This window comes from Scyliorhinus canicula, chromosome 22 (assembly GCF_902713615.1).
Source record: "Scyliorhinus canicula chromosome 22, sScyCan1.1, whole genome shotgun sequence".
NCBI classification, from domain to species: Eukaryota; Metazoa; Chordata; class Chondrichthyes; order Carcharhiniformes; family Scyliorhinidae; genus Scyliorhinus; species Scyliorhinus canicula.
In genome coordinates, this window is record NC_052167.1 from 24,088,720 (window position 1) to 24,108,201 (window position 19,482).

General features: G+C 47.8%; 1 protein-coding gene across 1 annotated transcript in view; it reads right to left on the bottom strand.

Annotated features, from left to right (window-relative positions):
- Nucleotides 1-19,434, bottom strand: part of ldb3a (LIM domain binding 3a) — a 179,893-nt gene extending 160,459 nt beyond the window's left edge. The window contains exons 1-2 of the mRNA XM_038783275.1: nt 19,315-19,434; nt 17,851-17,979 (exon numbers count right to left, since the gene is read on the bottom strand). Coding sequence (XP_038639203.1) covers nt 17,851-17,946 — 96 coding nt within the window. The 5' untranslated portion in view covers nt 17,947-17,979; nt 19,315-19,434. The remainder of the gene's footprint in view (nt 1-17,850; nt 17,980-19,314) is intronic.
- Between the last annotated feature and the right edge of the window lie 48 nt (nt 19,435-19,482).

Consider the following 19,482-nt stretch of genomic DNA (forward strand, 5'->3'; position numbering starts at 1 on the left):
TCGGCCCATCGCAGGCCGGAGAATCGCCGGGGGGGGGGGGGGGGGGGGGTGCCGACCGGCGCGGAGTGATTCCTGCCCCCGCTGAATCTCCGGTGCCGGAGAATTCGGGACACGGCGGAGGCGGGTTTGACGCCAGCACCCGGCGATTCTCCGACCCGGCAGGGGGGGTCGGAGAATCCCGCCCAGTAACTTGGAAACAAATTATTTACAATGGACGTTGACAATCAATGCTCCAGATCCAGCACAATAATGCTGGATAACTCCTGATCCCTAGCTAGTTGGTAGCAGTGTTCAGTTGAAGGAGTTCCTGTCACTCATTTCCCGTGGCTCCATAATCCAGATTATCACATCTTCCAGACACAATAAGGATCCTCCTCTCCTTGTGACCTCTCAAACTCAGGCGTTCTGTTCAGATGGTCTGCCTATGTGCCCACTCTGATGCCACTTTAGCTACAGTTAGAGGCATTGGTCTGCCCTTTTCAGGAGCTTGCCTCCTCAACACTGTGACTCACCAGGTCCAGACTGCTACTCCTGCTCGCTCTCTTTGAGGCTCCAGATTCCACCCCCCCCCCCTCCTTCAGCCCACATCCAGGCTTCAGGCATCTCTGGGTTCAGCTTCTGACCCCACAACAAAAAGCTGAAGTTGGGACATTGATGTCCTGCTCATTCATCCACTTAGCATTATTAATGTTTGGCTTCATTCCACAACCTAGCATTATCACACTAAGGAGGTGTCAAGTTGTAAATTCATAATTTGATTGACAGCTCAAAGAGGTTATTAAAGGATTAGCTGTCTATGAAGTGGGGTTATGAATACAAATGTTTGTCTATTTTATAAGGGATTAAGTACTTGAGCAAGTTTAATTTTATTGAATAAGCTTTCATGAATGGTGGAGCTTTTCACATAGTGAAGGCAGTAACAGATGTTTATAACATTATTTTATTTTATCTCAAGAGGCTCTCGGGGTCAGCCCGTGGTGGATGCTGGGTGCATGAGCATGAAGGGTGTAAGGGGAAAGGGTGGTGGGTCAGGGCCGTGAATTGGCATAGGAGCTATAAAGGAACATGGGTTGGCATGGACAATATGAGAGGCTATTGGGGAAAAGAGTTCACGTGGCATGAATGGACATGGGGAGTGAGTGAGGGGCTGAGGAGGGGAGAGTGGGTGTGAGGGCTGGAGAGCTTAATGTTTAAGAAAACAAGCGGGACAAAAGTTCCAGAGAGGAGAACCAAAGTGAGTCTTTGAACTAACCTGCCTCAGAATTTGCAGCTCCTGTACTCACCATTAATCCTCGTCTGGGGGTGGGAGGACTGATTCCATCCCACACCCGCTCCCCAATGTGTAGATCCTGTCACTTGGGGCACATATTTTCTGAGGGGGGTGTAGGAAGACGGGCAAGTACCTGACTCCCAATTCAGGAGAAACAAACCCAGCCCTTCAGATGCGACAATTGGGCTCGCTGATCATTTTGAATGCGCTTCTTCAATGGACACCGTCTCAACACACCTTCATTATATGCAGGACAGCCTAATGGCACAGTATGGAGGAAACAGCCCTGAACTTGAGAGGGGCCAGGAACCGACAAGCCCTCGACTCTCTGATGAAGCCGTCAGAGATTCCCTTGTATAAATGAACGAGACAGGAAGGGATGGTGAAGCTTCAGTCATACCCCATATCAGATGCTTGCTCTTTAGTCTTACCCCACCTCACACTCTCTCCAACATAGTCTCCAGTTTATGTATATACCCGGGAGCCACAATTGTGCCATTCCTGATTGCAAACAAAATGTTATCAGCGGCTGAGAAGACGACTGACCATTCAGAATGTTTCATCCCCCGCTAATATCTGCAGTTATCAGCATATCTACATTTAGTGAATTTGAGGAGATAGAATTGAGCAGAGGACAGCTGCTGAGAGAATTAGGAGCGAGTTAATGGCAGCGGGATAGAAACTTGCTGACCAGCCAGTCAACCCTGCACTTTCCCAAATGCAGTAGCACACTAGCTTCGGGGAGCGCATCATGCTCCTTACGGCCTGCCTTTCCCACTGAGGAGCAGTGTTAATCAGGGCATCAATCATATGCTTGGCACATCTGAGCTCAGCACATTGCCCGATATAGAAGTGTTGGCCTGGAATTGGCCTGAAACAGAAAAGTTGAGACAGTTGGAATCTCAACTGTCACTCGTAGAGTTGGACTTATTTCCAGTTTGGCTCCAGAAGGGTCGTTTTGCAAGGCTCGGCTGCCAGTGCCGACCCTTGCAAAAATACCTCCTGGGTGTCCTCGTAGCAAATGATATAGCTTTGCAGCGAGCTCAGAGTTAAACCCAGAGCTTGTAACGGCTTAAGTCATTGTGTGGGAGGTGAGTCCAGGCCTTTTGGTCTGGTAAGTGGCTTAATTGCACAGATACTTGTTCATTACTTTGGCTTGCCTTCTTTCACTTTACACCACTTTAGCCATGACATTCCGGAATCTAGGTTCCTTCTAATCAACCTCATAATTAAAGTTTGCTCCCTGCTCGGCTGAAAATGCTTCATTTTATTGGTGTTGCTGTGATTTGAGTGAGAAACGTTGGATAGGTTGTTGACCAGAAATGAATGTACACAAATATAAATTGAGCACACAAAATTGTGATCAGGAATATCATAAAAGGAACTTCTCTGATAGGATTTGAAGACAAATAGGGCAATATTTTTACATGTTCTTAGTGAGAGTGTGGCAGTGGGTCTGCACAAATGCATCTGCCCTCTGAGGTTACACCAGGCGAATATGGGCAGAAGGGCCTGTGCACAAAATACACCTCAACTTTTCACGATCCAATTGTCTGATCCTCCATCGCCACCATTCTCCACCACGTGACCACCAGAGCTGACTGGAAACTCAATCCGCAAGTTTGATCTTAAATATGTTATCTTAGGAAGAAGGACAGGGAGGCAGTGTCATCACAGTATTAATATTAAATGACACAGTTAGATCCACAGGAATAGTCGGGACATTTTGGGCTGGATTCTTCAGTCCCCGACGCCAAAATCGCGAGGGAAGGGGTGGGTAGTCTGGGGCGTATGAGCGGGCAAAGTGGGGGACAATTTTGCAGGCCCAGTCGGCGAGCGGCCAGCACCATGTTACACCTCTGCTACAGGCCGCCACCGTGCACATGCACAGACCCGGAAATTCTCCAGGCTGTATCGGCAGCTAGCGCTGGGTGCTCTACACTCCTGGCAATGCTACCCCCAACAAAACCGAGGATCGGTGGCCATTTTACACCATTTTGGCTGATGTAAAATGCCAGCGTTCCCACACTGACGTGGGGACATAGCCCCAATATCGGAGAATCCAGCCCTTTATATCTCCAACATCTTTACTGTCAAAATGATGGGGAACTTGATGTGGAATTTCAATTTCCAGAGGTCATCGAGCTAAGAGAATGTTCACATGATGACATACAATTTTCAAGGATTCTAATATGAGACATTGAGACGGGTTGTCGATAAGATACTTGTGAATTCCAGATTCTAAACACTCTCTGGGTAAAGAGGTTACTCCTGAAGTGATGATTTATTTGTGACGGTCTTATATTTATGGCCCCTTGATCTGGTCAACCCCCCCAAGTGGAAACATTGAGTTAAAAATAAATTTAAAGTTCTTTCCCCCCCCAATTAAGGGGCAATTTAGCGTGGTCAGTCCACCTAACCTGAACATCTTTGTGTTGTGGGGGTGAAACCCACGCAAATACGGGAATAATGTGCAAACTCCATTCGGACAGTGACCCGGGCCGGGATCAAACCCGGGTCCTCAGCGCCATGAGGCAGTAGTGCTAACCACTGGGACACCGTGCCGCCCGAGTCCATACCTACCCTATTAAACGTCTTTGTAATTTGAAACACGATCTCACGTCACTGTGCCCTCCCCCGACCACCCCCATTCTTCTCCTTTGTGGAGAGAATAGCATCCCAGTCTGATCAATCTATCCTGATAACTAGAAGCTGGAGGCAGAAGCAATACCTCAGCTTCTACGTTGTGCAGAGAAAAGGCTTCTCCTGCCACTGAGTACACCACACAGCAAGTTTGTTTGACCATCCGATGGTATTCATTCCCCAATGCTGCTATCAATGCTGCTCAGCGAGGGGTTCCTCCGGCCATCTGCCATCCTTCTAAGGAGGTTTCGCTGAAACTCAAGGGTTAACACCGCAATCCAAAGGGCCAGGACAGGCAGGGGTTGCACCATGAGAAACCGCAGGGTGGGACACCTTTTCCACACAATGCACTCGCTGACGATGCCATTTGCAGCCGGTCGCAACGTACCACTCGAATCACCGCTGCTGGCTCATGGAGTGTTGGGAAAGAGAAAAGAGTTTCCCATGAAATATTGATCACAATCGCATCTCTTACCTTTGGTTCAGCCACACCAGCATCATGCAATTCTAAATAATAAATAAACATGGCAACATAGCAACATTGAAATACATTCGAAGCAAACAATCCCACTAGCCTAATTAGATTCAATGCTTTCAAATTGCTCACTTTGGACAAAAATAAGTCAATTGACTAAAACTGCTTCCAATCAGGCAGGTCCTATAAGAGCTTGAAGTGTTTCTGAGCGGCTTTAATCAGGTATGTGAAGAACAAGCCACAGTAATGAGGAGCAACAGATGGATAAGACTGGCACTCGCACTTTAGAACGATTAGGGATCGTGACTATTGCATCCCCTTTAATTGTATTATAATGAAAAATTCAGTATCCACTTGGCAGAATGCACAGCATTTATTTTCACGCAAAAGAAGTGATCTATCATCACTAATGTGGAAGGGAGCTGTTGTCCAACACTGCCATAGGAACTAGAGAATGTGTGAGAAGGGGAGAATGAGAAAGAGAGAGAGAGACAAGGGGAGAATGAGAAAGAGAGAGAGAGAGAGGGGGAGAATGAGAAAGAGAGAGAGAGAGATAATGAATGAGAGACAGAGATAGGGAGAGAGAGCACGCAAAAATGTGAACACACAAATGGGAATCAACTAGCTTCTTAAGGAAAATATTTCTTTCTCTATAAATAAAACCCCGTCAGCGATCATAGAGGAGCCAAAGTTTGTCCAGATTAGTGTTATGGAATCAGTCAAAAATAGTCACAGGGTCAGTGAAGATATTTGGACTTCCTCACTAATCTGTGCTCACTGCCAACTATTTAAATATCAAAATTATCAGCCTTTGAGCAACTGGCACTGGGCTTTTTCTGCCTTAACTGGAGGATTGATCTAGTTCCATTTTTACCTCCAGGATTATATGGGGAGAATCATCTGCAGTGGCTTCTCTTCCCATTCCTGCGTTATCTCTGGAATTGCACAAGTACTTCTCCCATTTCCCATCTATAAGCTGCCTCTTGGCGACATCACCTGAAAACAGTGTTAGGTTCCATTTGTACACCGACAATAGTCATTGCTTTCTCAGCAACACCGCTCCTCACTCCACCACGGTCTCACATCTGTTACAGCAGTACTGGATGAGCAGAAACTTCCTTCAACTATTGAGAAGAGCAAATCTTTGGTCCCTGTCACAAATCCCAATCCCTGACCACCCACTCCGCTCTTTCCCTGGTCGCGATCGGAGATGGAATCAGGCTGCTCCCAACCTACTTGACTTTCAGAAACCGACCGTTGTCCGAATGAACCGACGTCAACTCTAATCCTCCCGTCATGTTGCCAGGTCTGCTAACTATTTCCAACGCTTTCTGATTTTATATCTTCATCACATATCCACCCCATCGCCAAAGCCATTGAATTCCACCTCCAGAGCATTGCCCATCCACACACCTCCCTCAGCTCATCTACTAGTGAAACCCTTAACCATGTCTTTGGTATCACTAAACTTGATTATTCCAATGCTGGCTGGCTTCCCATCTTCCAGCGACCATTCAAAGCCCTGATGCACTTATTCCAACCCTCATCAAGCCCCATTCATCCATTTTGCCTGACCCACCCAGGCAGCACAGTAGCACAAGTGGTTGGCACTGTGGCTTCACAGCGCCAGGGTCCCAGGTTCGATTCCCCGCTGGGTCACTGTCTGTGCAGAGTCTGCACGTTCTCCCCGTGTTTGTGTGGGTTTCCTCCGGGTGCTCCGGTTTCCTCCCACAGTTCAAAGACGTGCAGGTTAGGTGGATTGGCCAAGCTAGTGACCAAAAAAGGTTAGGAGGGGTTATTGGGTTATGGGGATAGGGTGGAAGTGAGGGCTTAAGTGGGTCGGTGCATACTCGAATGGCCGAATGGCCTCCTGCTGCACTGTATGTTCTATGTTCACCGTGGCACCTGACCTGGCAACTCTTCTGAGTTTTAGAATTCTTGGGCTGGATTCTCCGTCCAACGACGCCGGGATCGGGAAATGTGATCAGGTGGAGAATTGTGCGTCAGCCAAAAAAAAAACCCGAGGCCAGCGCCGGGAGCCCAATGGAATGCCATGCCCCGGTGCCTCGATAGCGGCGTGAATGTGTTCCATGCCACACCCTGATGTAGACATGCAAAATTGTGCAGTAGTCGCCATTGGCATATCATTAACGGGTCCGACCCGGCAATTTCCAGGCACCCGCGATGCTCTGCCACTCCTGGAGGAATTACCGACGGCGAGTTTCACTTGTGGTATTTAAAATCGGGAAATAGGTGCCGTGGCTGCCGAGGGAGAGAGATGGGGTACGAAAAGGGTGCAACATCACTCTCGTGTGCTGACAGTTGTGCCGTTGGCCCAGGGCGCCATCTGCCAGGACCGGGAGGGGGGGGGGGGGGGGGGAGTAGCACCTGAGCTAGCCCATTAGGATGTCCTGAATCGGTCCGGGACCGGTGCCGCTATCAGGGCTGAAGAACTCAGGCGATTCACTCCCGGCATCAGCACAATCTCGGAAACTGAGAATCCCGGCCCTCATTCTGGTTTTCAAATAACCTCCCCATCACTGTAACCTCCTCCAGCCCATAACCCACCCATATATCTATATCCTCAGATTCTGGCCTCTCGGCTATCTCCAATTTTCATTGCTTCCCTAATGCAAGCAGGGCACCCAGTATCCCTTTAAAGCTTTGGAATCCCCTCGAGAAAGCTCTCTCCTCCTTGAAGACCCTCTTTAAAGCTGCCTCAATTTTGTTGTCCGAATATCGCTGTTCTTGAATAAAGGGTTAACAGAATGGATATGCTAATCTATGGACCACATGATGGTGTGGCAATGACGTCAAGAAGTCAAATAATAATAACCTTTCATTGTCACAAATATGAAGTTACTGTGAAATGCCCCTAGTCGCCACATTCTGGCACTTGTTCGGGTAAATGTTGAGTGAGCAGGGGATGACTATGTACCTGCTGTACATAGTACAAATAAACTAGATTTTAAATTAACGCGCTTATACACCAACACATCAGCCTTACTAGAATCTAAGCTTAGCACATTCTACCGCAATTATGTGACTTGGGTGTCCAATTTTGTTTGGTCACTCTCCTGTGTGGTGTCGTGGGATGTTTTACATCTGTAAAAGGTGCTATATAAATGCAAGTTGTTGCTTGCAGAACCATTAGCATTTACAATAGTAACACAGGCTAGGAGAATTCCTTCCTTCCTTCCCCAGGTACCATGTTCTAAAAGGGTGTTGATGACCACGGGCTTCCATTGGATTGGTCCATGATTAAGCTTAGCAAAGTGTCGCAGTGATTTGCTGTTGCCTTCTGAAATGTGACCAGGAAGCTGCCCCACCTCTTGTTGCCTGCCATCAGATGCATTGAAACAATTTCTGGACTGATAATCAACCCCTTTGGTCACATTACGAGTCCACCTTCCTTGGCTTTCAAGTCCTGAAGTGAGACTTGAAACTGGAGCTTTTGGACGCTCCCACTATACCACAAGACCTCCTATGCCATTGAACAAAGTGAAGGATACATCTTGCTGGGCAGCTCTGACCTACATGTCTCAAACCAGCATTAGAGCGAGATATGCACTTAAATGTCCAACAAGAAACTGATGAGGGACTGAATGCAATTTGAGATCACTGACAGATGGTCTTGAGTTATTTTGTTGCTCTCCTAATGGTCCAACAGCAGTTCAGATATCTCCACTGCATCCTCCACAAGTCTGAACCTTTGCCATACTGTTTTAGCACCAGTAAATGATGATAAGCCCCACTTTCAGAAATCTGCTCAATGCATTTACACACCACCATATTCACTTGGAAATAGCAGACATTCCCATCATGTTTATACATTGATCAGTATCTTTACCTGCCAATAAGTTGTATCAGGCAGAACAACCAGCAAGTCAGTAAAATGCAAATTGTCCGTTGTAAGAAATTCTAATAAGCTGTTGTTACACTTCGAAGCTACAGGAAAATAGCACAGGCACAAAACTTAATTCAAAATATACTTTAGGACATTAGACCGCACAGCCTCAGTGAATACAATGAGCGAGGTGTTCCAACAGCAAATCACCCTCCTTTAAGCCTCCTATACATCACCCATTTGCTTCTAGACAGGGTTGACTGATTTCATTCATTATGAACACCATGGACTGAAAAACTGGCGAGAAAAAGGCCCCACATTCACAGCCCTGCAGGGGGTTAGCAGAGACCCGTCGGGAAGCTTTAGCTGCAGATACAGCCCCCGCACGTCCGGGTCAGAGGCCGCGCATGTGCACAGCGGCGGCCTCCAGGGGTCCGCGACGTGCTCCATGACGGACTCAGACCGCGGAGCTGGACCGCACAAATAGTGCCTCCGATCGGCCGTGCGCCTGATCCGGAGAGCCTGCCCAAAAATACCACGGGCCCGTATGAGGCACCTCCTGCCCTCCGATCGGCCCGCCCCTGACCATGGCGGCCGCGGAGAACGGCAGGACCACGAGCGGTCCACGTCATCGGGACTTTGGCCGGTCGGGGGCGGAGTATGGCGGAGTGCGCCTCCAGCAATGGCCGCAGGTAGGTGATATGTGGCGCGTTGTAAAACCGCCGCCGGTACCGATTCCGTGCGCGGAAGTGGATTCTCCGCCCCGGCGCTGGACGTGATTTTGGCATCGGGGCGCGGAGAATCCAGCCCCAGGTTTTGAAACCGCCATTACAATTCCTGCCCCTCCTCCTTAGGTGTGTAATACAGCACATGCTCATCTCTTCAGTATAGAGGCCCGAGACCAACTATGTATGAAACAGATATACAACACATTGGTCAGTGCGACACATTCAATTCTGTTCCCTGAAGGCAGCTCAAAAACATCATGCTGGAAGAAACCAGTTTCTATTCTTTTTAAGTCAAGCAAAGAATGGACCCTTATGTCCACATCCTCAAAGTGTCCCAACTCCATCATCAATGACCTACTTTGAATGTGCAATCACGGTTACCTTGGCAACAGAAAACCCTGTCAATGGAACAAACCAAACTGATGTTGATCCCGGGAATCAATTTAGGCCTAACCGCAGGAAAACCGGATTTCAATGGTCAAATCCCAATAATAAAAAAAATAATAATACTGGCACCCGGATCACTGGAGTTCAATTTTTTAAGTATATAAGACCACTGCGGACCGGTTTTACTGGTACCCTTCACCGCCAAGTTTTACTGGTTTTTCCTTTTTGTCCTGGTTACTGCGGTATTTAATCTATGATCCTAGCTTGGATCCTGACACTTAGTAAAGGATCATGGAGGAAGGCGATTCAGCTCGTGAAGCCCACTTCTCACATGATGTACCTTTTACACTGATGCACTCACCCCAATTGCGCAGGAAGGTGACCAGTTTCAAAGTACCTCCATATAGAGGAAATGCAAACCATTATGCTGATCACCCCACCCCCTTCCCCTTGCAAAAGATAAGCAAGCAATACCTCTGGGGACTTAATCTGACATCATGATTTGAAGTTGACCAGACCAGTGACATTCCAACAAAGGACACTTGCAAATCCTACGAAGCATGTGATTGTCTTTCTGCTTTCATATCTGAATAACCTTCAATCTTTCCTCAATCACACTCCATCCAGCTGCTTAGGAAAGAAATGAATCTGCATGACATTAATGGCTTCTGCTGAGAATCTAATTTTCACATCGGAGCTGGGGCAATAACCTTGTGATTTCCGCCCTCCTTGAGACAATGTTAAATTTACATTGCTGCAGCCGCTATTTACGTTCGATGAAACCAACGTTTTTTTAGACCAACAGAGCAGCAGACATCTCTCCTCATGCCTCAGGTCAAGATGTGCCAGTCCCGGTCAACCAGCGTCATAATTCTCTCAGTTAATCAGTTATTACCATTCACATACACCAATAAAAAGACACACACGGCCAGCCTAACACTCCCCAGTTGCACCTTGCAAATATATCAATAGCCACCTCAAGTATTAAATTACCTGCCTGATACGTGCACTATTTAAATCCAGTGTTGAATTTTCCCCAGACATTCCATCATGACGTATGGGTCCTTCAGCCTATCCAATCCATACTTGCCCCCTGAAGAACAATCCAGTCAGTCCCATTCCCCCCTCACCACTCTATCCCCTTAACCTGCAAGTTTATTTCTCTCAAGTGCCTGTCCACTTTCCTTTTGAAATCCATGGTAGTCTCCATTTCCATTACCCTCGCAGGCAGCGAGTCTCTGAATCCGTTTCACCTCCCCCACCCTCGTGGCCAGTGTGTTCCAAGCCATCACCACCCGCTGTGTGAAAAAAAACTGTTTGCCCCTCACATCCTTCCCTCCTTAATCTCATGCCCGAAATCTTAAATGTGTTCCCTTTGGCCTTGTACGATCAGCTAATGGGAACAGCTTTTCTGAAATATTAATTCGGTTTCTCCTTCCACGGATGCCGCTGGACCTGTTATGTATTCCCAGCATTCTCTGTTCTTGTAACAGCTTTTCTTTGGCAACCTCATGCATTTCTCTCCTCGGTCTCCTGTGCCCCAAAATAGAACAACCTCATAATCTCATTCAGCACAGTGGGCTAAACAGCTAGCTTGTAATGCAGAACAAGGCCAGCAGCGCAGTTTCAATTCCCGTATTGGCCTCCCCGAACAGGCACCGGAATGTGGCAACTAGGGGCTTTTCATAGTAACTTCATTGAAGCCTACTTGTGACAATAAGCGATTATTATTATAATAAACCTTTGTCGCTATAAAATTTGGAGTTGGTTCAATTGAACAATCCAATTCGGATTAAATTCCTTCTCACTCCTAATGCTGAATCCCTGCTCTAATAATTCCCTCATCAGTCTCAGTCTGGTTCACATATGCCCTCTGAGGTGGTGTTCTTCCATAACCCCAATGCCACCTAGCGCCCCCCGACTAAGCTTTCCAACCCCCCACGTCCACTCCCTGGCCTGTCCCCCTCTCCCAACGCTTCTCACTTAGTGACTGAGTCTTTATCTCCAGCAGGCAACTCCAGCTCTCCTGCATGAAGAGACGCTGGATGTTGTATTGCACTGAAAAGGTGTTTTTACAGATAAAAGCAATTTTAATTGCATTACTGGTTACCAATGCAGATATGCTAGTTAAAGCATAGACAGGGGATAAGGTGACCTTGCAACCTTCCTGGTCCTATCACCTCATCTATCAATCAGCAAATGGTGACTCGCTGCCAAATAACAAATACATCAGAACATATTAATAGACAATTTTTCAGGAAGACACTGAAACATGGCCATTCATTACACAGACAATGACTGCCCTGCAATCCCTGATGAGGGGTGAGGAATCCCATTTCTGAATCCGTGGAACATAACATGACATCACCATTCCACAAATTCCCCATTGTTCTTGACAGTGACCTGAATCAAACAGCTGGCAGGTCAATTCCATTTGAGGAAAAGGTATGGCTTCACTGCTGCAACTGATCTTTACAAAGTAAAGAACCTGAAATGGAACTAGGGCAGGGCTAGAGATGAGGTAGCCTCTTGTCTGCAGTCATTATGGGCAAAATATCTATAGCTGTTCCAACAGCTTCCTGGCTCCTGTAAGACCATCTCTCTTGCTCGTTCTGTCCTATCTCATAGTCCCAGTTATCTTTGGATCACGGGAAACCTTCTATTGCACTGTGCAAAGTGCTGCCTCCAGAGTCTGGGATCCAGAAGGAACAAAACTCTTCTGTCAATGGTGAAAATGGGAGAATTTTCACAAGAGTCCATGCAGAGGGACAATATATTTAGGGCGGGAGGGTGGGTATAGGATTGGAGTAGATCGCAGAGGACCATGGAGGGATTTAAAGCAAAGATTTTAAATAGGAGACCTTGGGAGCCAGAAATTTGTAAGAACTGAAATAATGGATAAGCAGAGTTTGGTGCAGGAATTGATATGACAAAGTTTGGGATAGTTTGCGGTTAATGGACTGTCTTGTGGCGCAATGGGTAGCATCTCTGACTCTGGGTTCAAGTCCCAAACGACGATTGGCATGCCACAAGAGATTCAGTGGTCTGGCCAAACGCCCATTGATTTGCGGTGTGATCGGACAACACCGGCATCGGGTAGAGCTGGAAAATCGCACCCTAGAACTGGTTGGCCACAGAAGGAGCATTGATGAACATGGTTCAAAGAGCTAATAATCAGCCCAGGAATCCTTCCGCCATTTCCCACCATTCAAAGTGTGTGAAGATGCACTTAAAGTTTGGAAGATGGGACGTGACCAGAATATTGCATTACAAAGGATACAAGACACAGGGGAGGCAGTGGAATTATCACTGGACTAGTAATCCAGAGACCCAGGGTCAGCCTCTGGCAGATGGTGAAATTTGAATTCAATTTAAAAAAAAATATGGAATGAAAAGTCTAAAGATGACCATGAAATCATTATCGATTCTCATTAAGAAAACCATCTGGTTCACTAATGGCCTGTAGAGAAGGAAATCTGTCGTCCTTTCCCGATCTGGCCTACATGTGACTCCAGTTCCACAGCAATGTAGTTGACTCTTAAAATGCCCTCAGGGGATGGGCAACAAATGCTGGTCCAGCCAGCGACGCCCACATCCCGTGAACGGATAAAATAAAAAAGGTTAACTGGTCCATGTCAGTGTTAGTGCTCCACTTGAACTTCACCCCATCTTTCCTCATTTAGGTCTACTAACATTACAATTTATTCCCTTCGCCCACGTATGCTACACCAGTTTCCGCTTCTACATCATTTGCTTGAACCGCTCCTTTTCCACATCCTCACCACTCTCTGAGTAAAGAAACTTCTTCTGAATTCCTGATTTGATTCCTTGGTAATTATCTTATTGATGACCTCTACTTCTGCTCCTCCCCACAAGAGAACATTTCTCTTAAAAGTTAAAAGGTGTCAATTAGGCCACCCCTCAGCCTTTTTTTTTCGAAGAAAAGAGACCGAGTCTGCCAATGCTTTTCTAATATGTATACCCAGGCATCCGTGTAAATCTTCTCTCCGGTGATTTTGTATCTTTTTCGTAATATGGCAACCAGAACTGAACACAACGCTCCAAATATCGCCGTTTGGCGCAGGCTGGGAGGGCCGAAGAGCCTGTTCCTGTGCTGTATATTTCTTTGTTCGTTCTTTGTTTGGTGCTTGGGTACAGTCCCCATAGCCGACAGAAACCATTTTTGCCACCCGGGGAACAGGGACAAGATGTGATGCTCGCATGTGGGAAACTCAAATTTGAATTCAGTGCCGAGTTCAAACAGACCACATTTTTCTGGAGCAAAGCCCTTACCCTATGGTGTGGGAGTTACAGATATTTAGAGAGGGCATAAATGCTCTTGGAAGGGCTGAAACTGTCTGTGGAACAAGCAAACAGTCGGGATATTTAAATGGCATGACCTTTAAAAATTAAAACTTCCTGCTTCTATCTGGGAGTTAAAAGAATTCTGTTCTAGCATTTTCCATAGCTGTTTGTTGGCATAAGTGCTATCATTAGAGCATTAGTAATGCTTGACTGCTTTCCACAGCTTATTAAACAATGTGTGTGTGGGTGGGGTGGGGGGGTCGTGCCTGTATGCTCACTGTTTGATTGACAGCTCAAATAAGTTATGAAGGGATTAGCTGCCTTTGATATGGGGTTACGAGTACAGTGGGGAGTATTGAATGGAGTTTCACGAATGAGAGATTTTTTACACATAGTAAAGTCTGTAATAGTCATTTAGAACTTTACTTTATTTCATCTCGGCGTAACGTCAGAGAGCTGGCCACGGTGGATACCGGGTGAGTTGCTGTAAAGCAAAGGGTAGTGGGTGTGGTCGGCAGTTGCCACTAAATTGGCATAAATACTGCAAAGGGCTATGGGGATAGGTGGGTGGCATGAGTCATCAATGGAGGGGGCAAGAGGCCAATGGGGAATGGTTGGGGCACGGTTGGCACAAATTGGCATGGATAGGCATAAGGGGTAGGTGGCGGGTGAGGGGTGTGAGGGCCAAGGGTTAGAGGGCCTAAACGTTTCAGGAACCAAATGGGATGAAGTTCCAGAGCACTAAGGTGGATTTCTCAAATGGCCCAGCTAAGGGCTCCAGCCTTGGGAGATAAAATCCAGGCTGCAAACTTCCAAATATTGCAACTGTGTCATAATAGGATACCCCACTCACAACAGAGATGGTCAAGTGAATACATGAGCGTATCGCCATTCAGTGCAACTGGAATAAGATCCGGCTGGCAAGCTAATGGGTTTAATCGTTACAGAAATCTCCTTCATCATCAGTGTTGTAATCAGTTGCTTTGATTAGGAAACAGTCATCAGCCTTTGGGTGCACCACACAATCAGAGACAGTATTTCACCTTCCCGATGTTTCTGAAGGATCAGCGTTTTCAAAGAGCTGGTCAAAACTGGAGTCAGCTCAACCCTGGCTTTGGGCAGCACGGTAGCACAAGTGGCTAGCACTGTGGCTTCACAGCGACAGGGTCCCAGGTACGGGCGGGATTCTCCCCTACCCGGCGGGGCGGGGGGTCCCGGCGTAGCGGAGCGGCGCCAACCACTCTGGCACCTTTAGGGGCTAGGTCCGCGCCGGAGTAGTTGGCGCCACGCTGACTGCCGGCAAAACAGGCGGCAACAGCCCTTGGCGCCCGCCGCCCGGCGTCGGGGCTGGCCGAAAGACCTTCGCCGGTTCACGCATGCGCGGTAGGGGGGGCCTCCGCCATGGTGGAGGCCGAGGCGGCGGCAGAGGAAAAAGAGTGCCCCCACGGCACTGGCCCGCCCGCCGATTGGTGGGGCCAGGTCACCGTGGGGGCACCCCCTGGGGTCTGATCGCCCCGTGCCCCCCCAGGACCTCGGGGGCCCGCTCGCGCCGCCAATCCCGCCGGTACCAGAGGTGCTCCAATTCCCGCCGGCGGGAGAGGCCTGTCAGCAGCGGGACTTCGGCCCATCGCGGGCCGGAGAATCGCCGCGGGGGGCACGCCGATCGGCGCGGCGTCATTCCCGCTACCGCCGATTCCCGGGTGGCGGGGAATTCCGGCCATGGTGGGGGCGTGATTTACGCCGGCCCTGGGCGATTCCCCGACCCTGCGGCGCGTCGGAGAATTACGCCCACGGTTCCCCGCTGGGTCACTGTCTGTGCGGAGTTGCATGTTCTCCCTGTGAGTATGTGGGTTTTGTCCGGGTGCTCTGGTTTCCTCCCACAGTCCAAAGACGTGTAGGTTAGGTGGATTGGCCATGCTAAATTGCCCTTAGTGTCCAAAAAGGGTAGGTGGGGTTATTGGGTTATGGGGATAGGATGGAAGTGAGGGCTTAAGTGGGTCAGTGCAGACTTGATGGGCCGAATGGCCTCCTTCTGCACTGTATGTTCTATGAGGGGAGCAGCAGGGTAGCAGGGGGCAGCAGGGTAGCATGGTGGTTAACATAAATGCTTCACAGCTCCAGGGTCCCAGGTTCGATTCCCGGCTGGGTCACTGTCTGTGTGGAGTCTGCACGTCCTCCCCCTGTGTGCGTGGGTTTCCTCCGGGTGCTCCGGTTTCCTCCCACAGTCCAAAGATGTGCGGGTTAGGTAGATTGGCCATGCTAAATTGCCCGTAGTGTCCTATTAAAAGTAAGGTTAAGGGGGGGGGGGTTGTTGGGTTACGGGTATAGGGTGGATACGTGGGTTTGAGTAGGGTGATCATGGCTCGGCACAACATTGAGGGCCGAAGGGCCTGTTCTGTGCTGTACTGTTCTATGTTCTATGTTCTATGACTCCAGTGCTGATCCCATTGCTCCTAGAGTCAGTTAGAAGCCCACCTTGTTCTTTCAGGAAGTTGCCAACACCGCAACTAATAAACTCAGCAATTACATAGCTCCTCTGGTTTGGAAGACCACGCAGTGTTTGAAAAGCACACTGGACATCAATAACTTAAAACGTTTTATTTTAGTTTAAAAGAAAAAATCTGCAAAAGATCAAGGAACAAGTTGTTGCATTAAATGGTCCCTGGATGATCAGGATAGGATATGACAAAGGTGGGTTTTGGTGCTTTGAGGACTGAAGCGCACAAGAAACTCTGGGCACTTGAATACACTAGAGCAATCTCAAAAAGGTCGAGAAAAGGGAAGAGGGAGATTGATGCAAAAGGTCATCGCTGTGAAAGACAGGATTTGAGTTAAACCCGGAGCAGAAGGGGAAAAAGGTTGCAATTTGGCTCATGGCTGAATTATCAGAGTTTGTAACCAACAAAATAAACAAAAGTGTCATTTTGGAGACTTTGCTTTTCCACTTTTTAAAAATAAATTTAGAGTACCCAATTAATTTTTTCCAATTAAGGGACAACTTAGCATGGCCAATCCACCTAACCTGCACATCTTTGGGTTGTGGGGGCGAAACCCACGCAAACACGGGGAGAATGTGCAAACTCCACACGGACAGTGACCCAGAGCCGGGATCGAACCTGGGACCTCGGCACCGTGAGGCAGCAGGGCTAATCCACTGCGCCACCGTGCTGCCATTGTTTGGATTCTGCAGCCTGGCAACACACTTCTAGACCCAGCCTCAGCTGGGGCTGTGAGTCAGACCTGGGCTCTGCACACAGATCTGGCCGAGTAAATCCTGGGATCAACTCATGGGATCTTCATCAAAGAACACAAGAGCAGTTTATGGAAGTTGTAGCCTTCACTTGATTCATGGTGGAAGTATTTGGGCTTAGTATTTCACTGGGAGAATTGTAGAATGTCAGTATGGGGGCAATAACTGCCAATGTGTCATGGGGAGATTTTCTGCTCAGACATATTGGCTGCTTCAGGAATTTGAATGCTATTTAGAAAGTGATTTAATCTGAAAACTGTATTGCTGCTCCAAGTTAGGTCAATGGTGACAGATTGACGTTAGTATCCAAACCAACTAAAGAAAAATGCTGCGGATGCTGAACGTTTGAGACCATAGAATCCCTACAGCGCAGAAGGAGGCCATTCGGCCCATCAAGTCTGCACCGACCCTCCGAAAGAGCGCCCTACCTAGGCCCACTCCCCAACCCACCCCGTCCTGCACATCTTTGGACACTAAGGGGCAATTTAGCACGGCCAATCTACCTAACCTGTGCATAGTTGGACTGCGGGAGGAAACCGGAGCACCCGGAGAAAACCCATGTAGACACGGGGGAGGGAATGTGCAAACTCCACACAGACAATCACCCGAGATCGGAATTGAACCCGGGCCCCTGGTGCTGTGAGGCAGCAGTGCTAACCACTGCGCCTCCAAATATAAATAAAAGTGCTGTAAATACTCAATAGGTCAGGCAGCATCTGAGGGGTGACATTAGCATGCTGTGTGTAAATGAGAAGGCCAGAAACCCTGTCATGTGAACAGGAATTGAAGGTATCGATGCCTTCAGTGGTTCGAATCTTCACACTGACTTTTGAATGGTTTCAAAGTGGGTCATTGATGGTGCTCAAAATAAAGTGGCGCGTCGAACAGTAGGGACACGCAGTCATTGAAGTGGAAAGGAGAAGCAGACAGGAATCATGAACTTACTCTCGATATAGTCAGAGGCATGTTGAAATCCTTTCCTCCTTGCAGCCTGAAGCCCCAAGGTGCAGGGCCACTCAGAGACACATTGTAGGTCGACATCCTTCACTCTCCCAGCAGCAGCCACTGAAGACGCTACACGAGGTCGGCGGGGAGAGGGGGAGAACAGAGAGACAGGAAAAGTTCATGAATAAAATGTAACAATTGATATGAATCATCAAATTAAAAGATTTGCCCATTGAAAAAAGGACTGAAGTGTCTCCCAAGAATAGAATAGCCATACAGGGCCAGGTCACAGCTACAAATGGGCCATATATGGACTGTAACAGGACACTAAAGATGCCTGGACTGTGTGACTCACAACACCAATTATAGGATAGTCACATTTTTCCAGGTTCCTTCAACACCCCAAGCCTATGCCGAAATCTTTATAAAAGTTTAAAAAAAAACTACAGGGCATTAGGAAACGTAATCTCATCAAAAGTATTTGAACAGACGCCCATTGAATATTAGACATATATTTATTTTTAAAGAGTCCACTATCGTTGTTGTATATCCATGGTACACAGGATAATATTTTGATTATATATTTAATCAAATGTCATTCATTGTTACGGTAACCCTGATTGCGAACTTGAAAATTTGCACCAGAGAGCAATTTATTTCAGAGCAGATTAAACCTCTATTTTACGACCACATCGACAATGTGATTCCGAGTTCAACAGACAAGTGTCTCCTCGGCCACTCCAGGGAGGATTCCTCCTATTTCATTCCCTGACCTCCCACTCCATACACCAATGATCGGAATCCATATAATTAATTTAAAAAGTAACAATAAACTACAAACAAAACGATTAGGATATACCAGTGAATTTCAAGCGCCCCCAGCCATCAATTTCACAACTTCCAGCATTGCAATCAAATACATATATTTAATGTATATATTTTTTTAATGGTGCAAAGTGCAGCAGACTTCCCCAGAGATTGTTGAGATTGGGATGGGGGGAGTCTGTGACCGTTCCCAATCCCTGGTGTTAAACAGGGAGCGAGGAATGGGAAGTTTATTCTGGGACAGCAGATTTCTAGCATTCAGCTAAATTTGGAAGCACAGATCAGGGTGAAAGGACAGGTGCGTGCAAACTCTCCCAATGTTTCTCTATTAAACCCACTTTCTGAACCCATCTCTCTCCTCCCCATCCCACACAAACTGATCTTTCATCAGTTCCAGCTCCCAGCCAGTCTAAGGCAAGCGATAGTCAAACAGGTTAAATGCAGCCCGGGGCTGCACATTTACACACACAGACACACACACAGACAGAGAGACACACACACAGACAGACACACACACACACAAAGATACACACAGAGACACACAGACAGACAGACACACACAAAGATACACACAGAGACACAGACTCATTCACTCACACACACACAGACAGAGACACACACACAGACCTGGTGATGTACCTGCTCACTGCTCTGCCTTCTCAGCCTTTCCCCTCCGTCCTCTGAAGCGAAGCAGCCGAGTATCAGGAAGCACATTTATCAGCTGCCAGCCCGGGAGTGACGTCTACTGATGGGTCCTGACAGCCGCTGGGACAAGCTGAAGGGTCCCAGCGGGGGAGGGGGCACTGG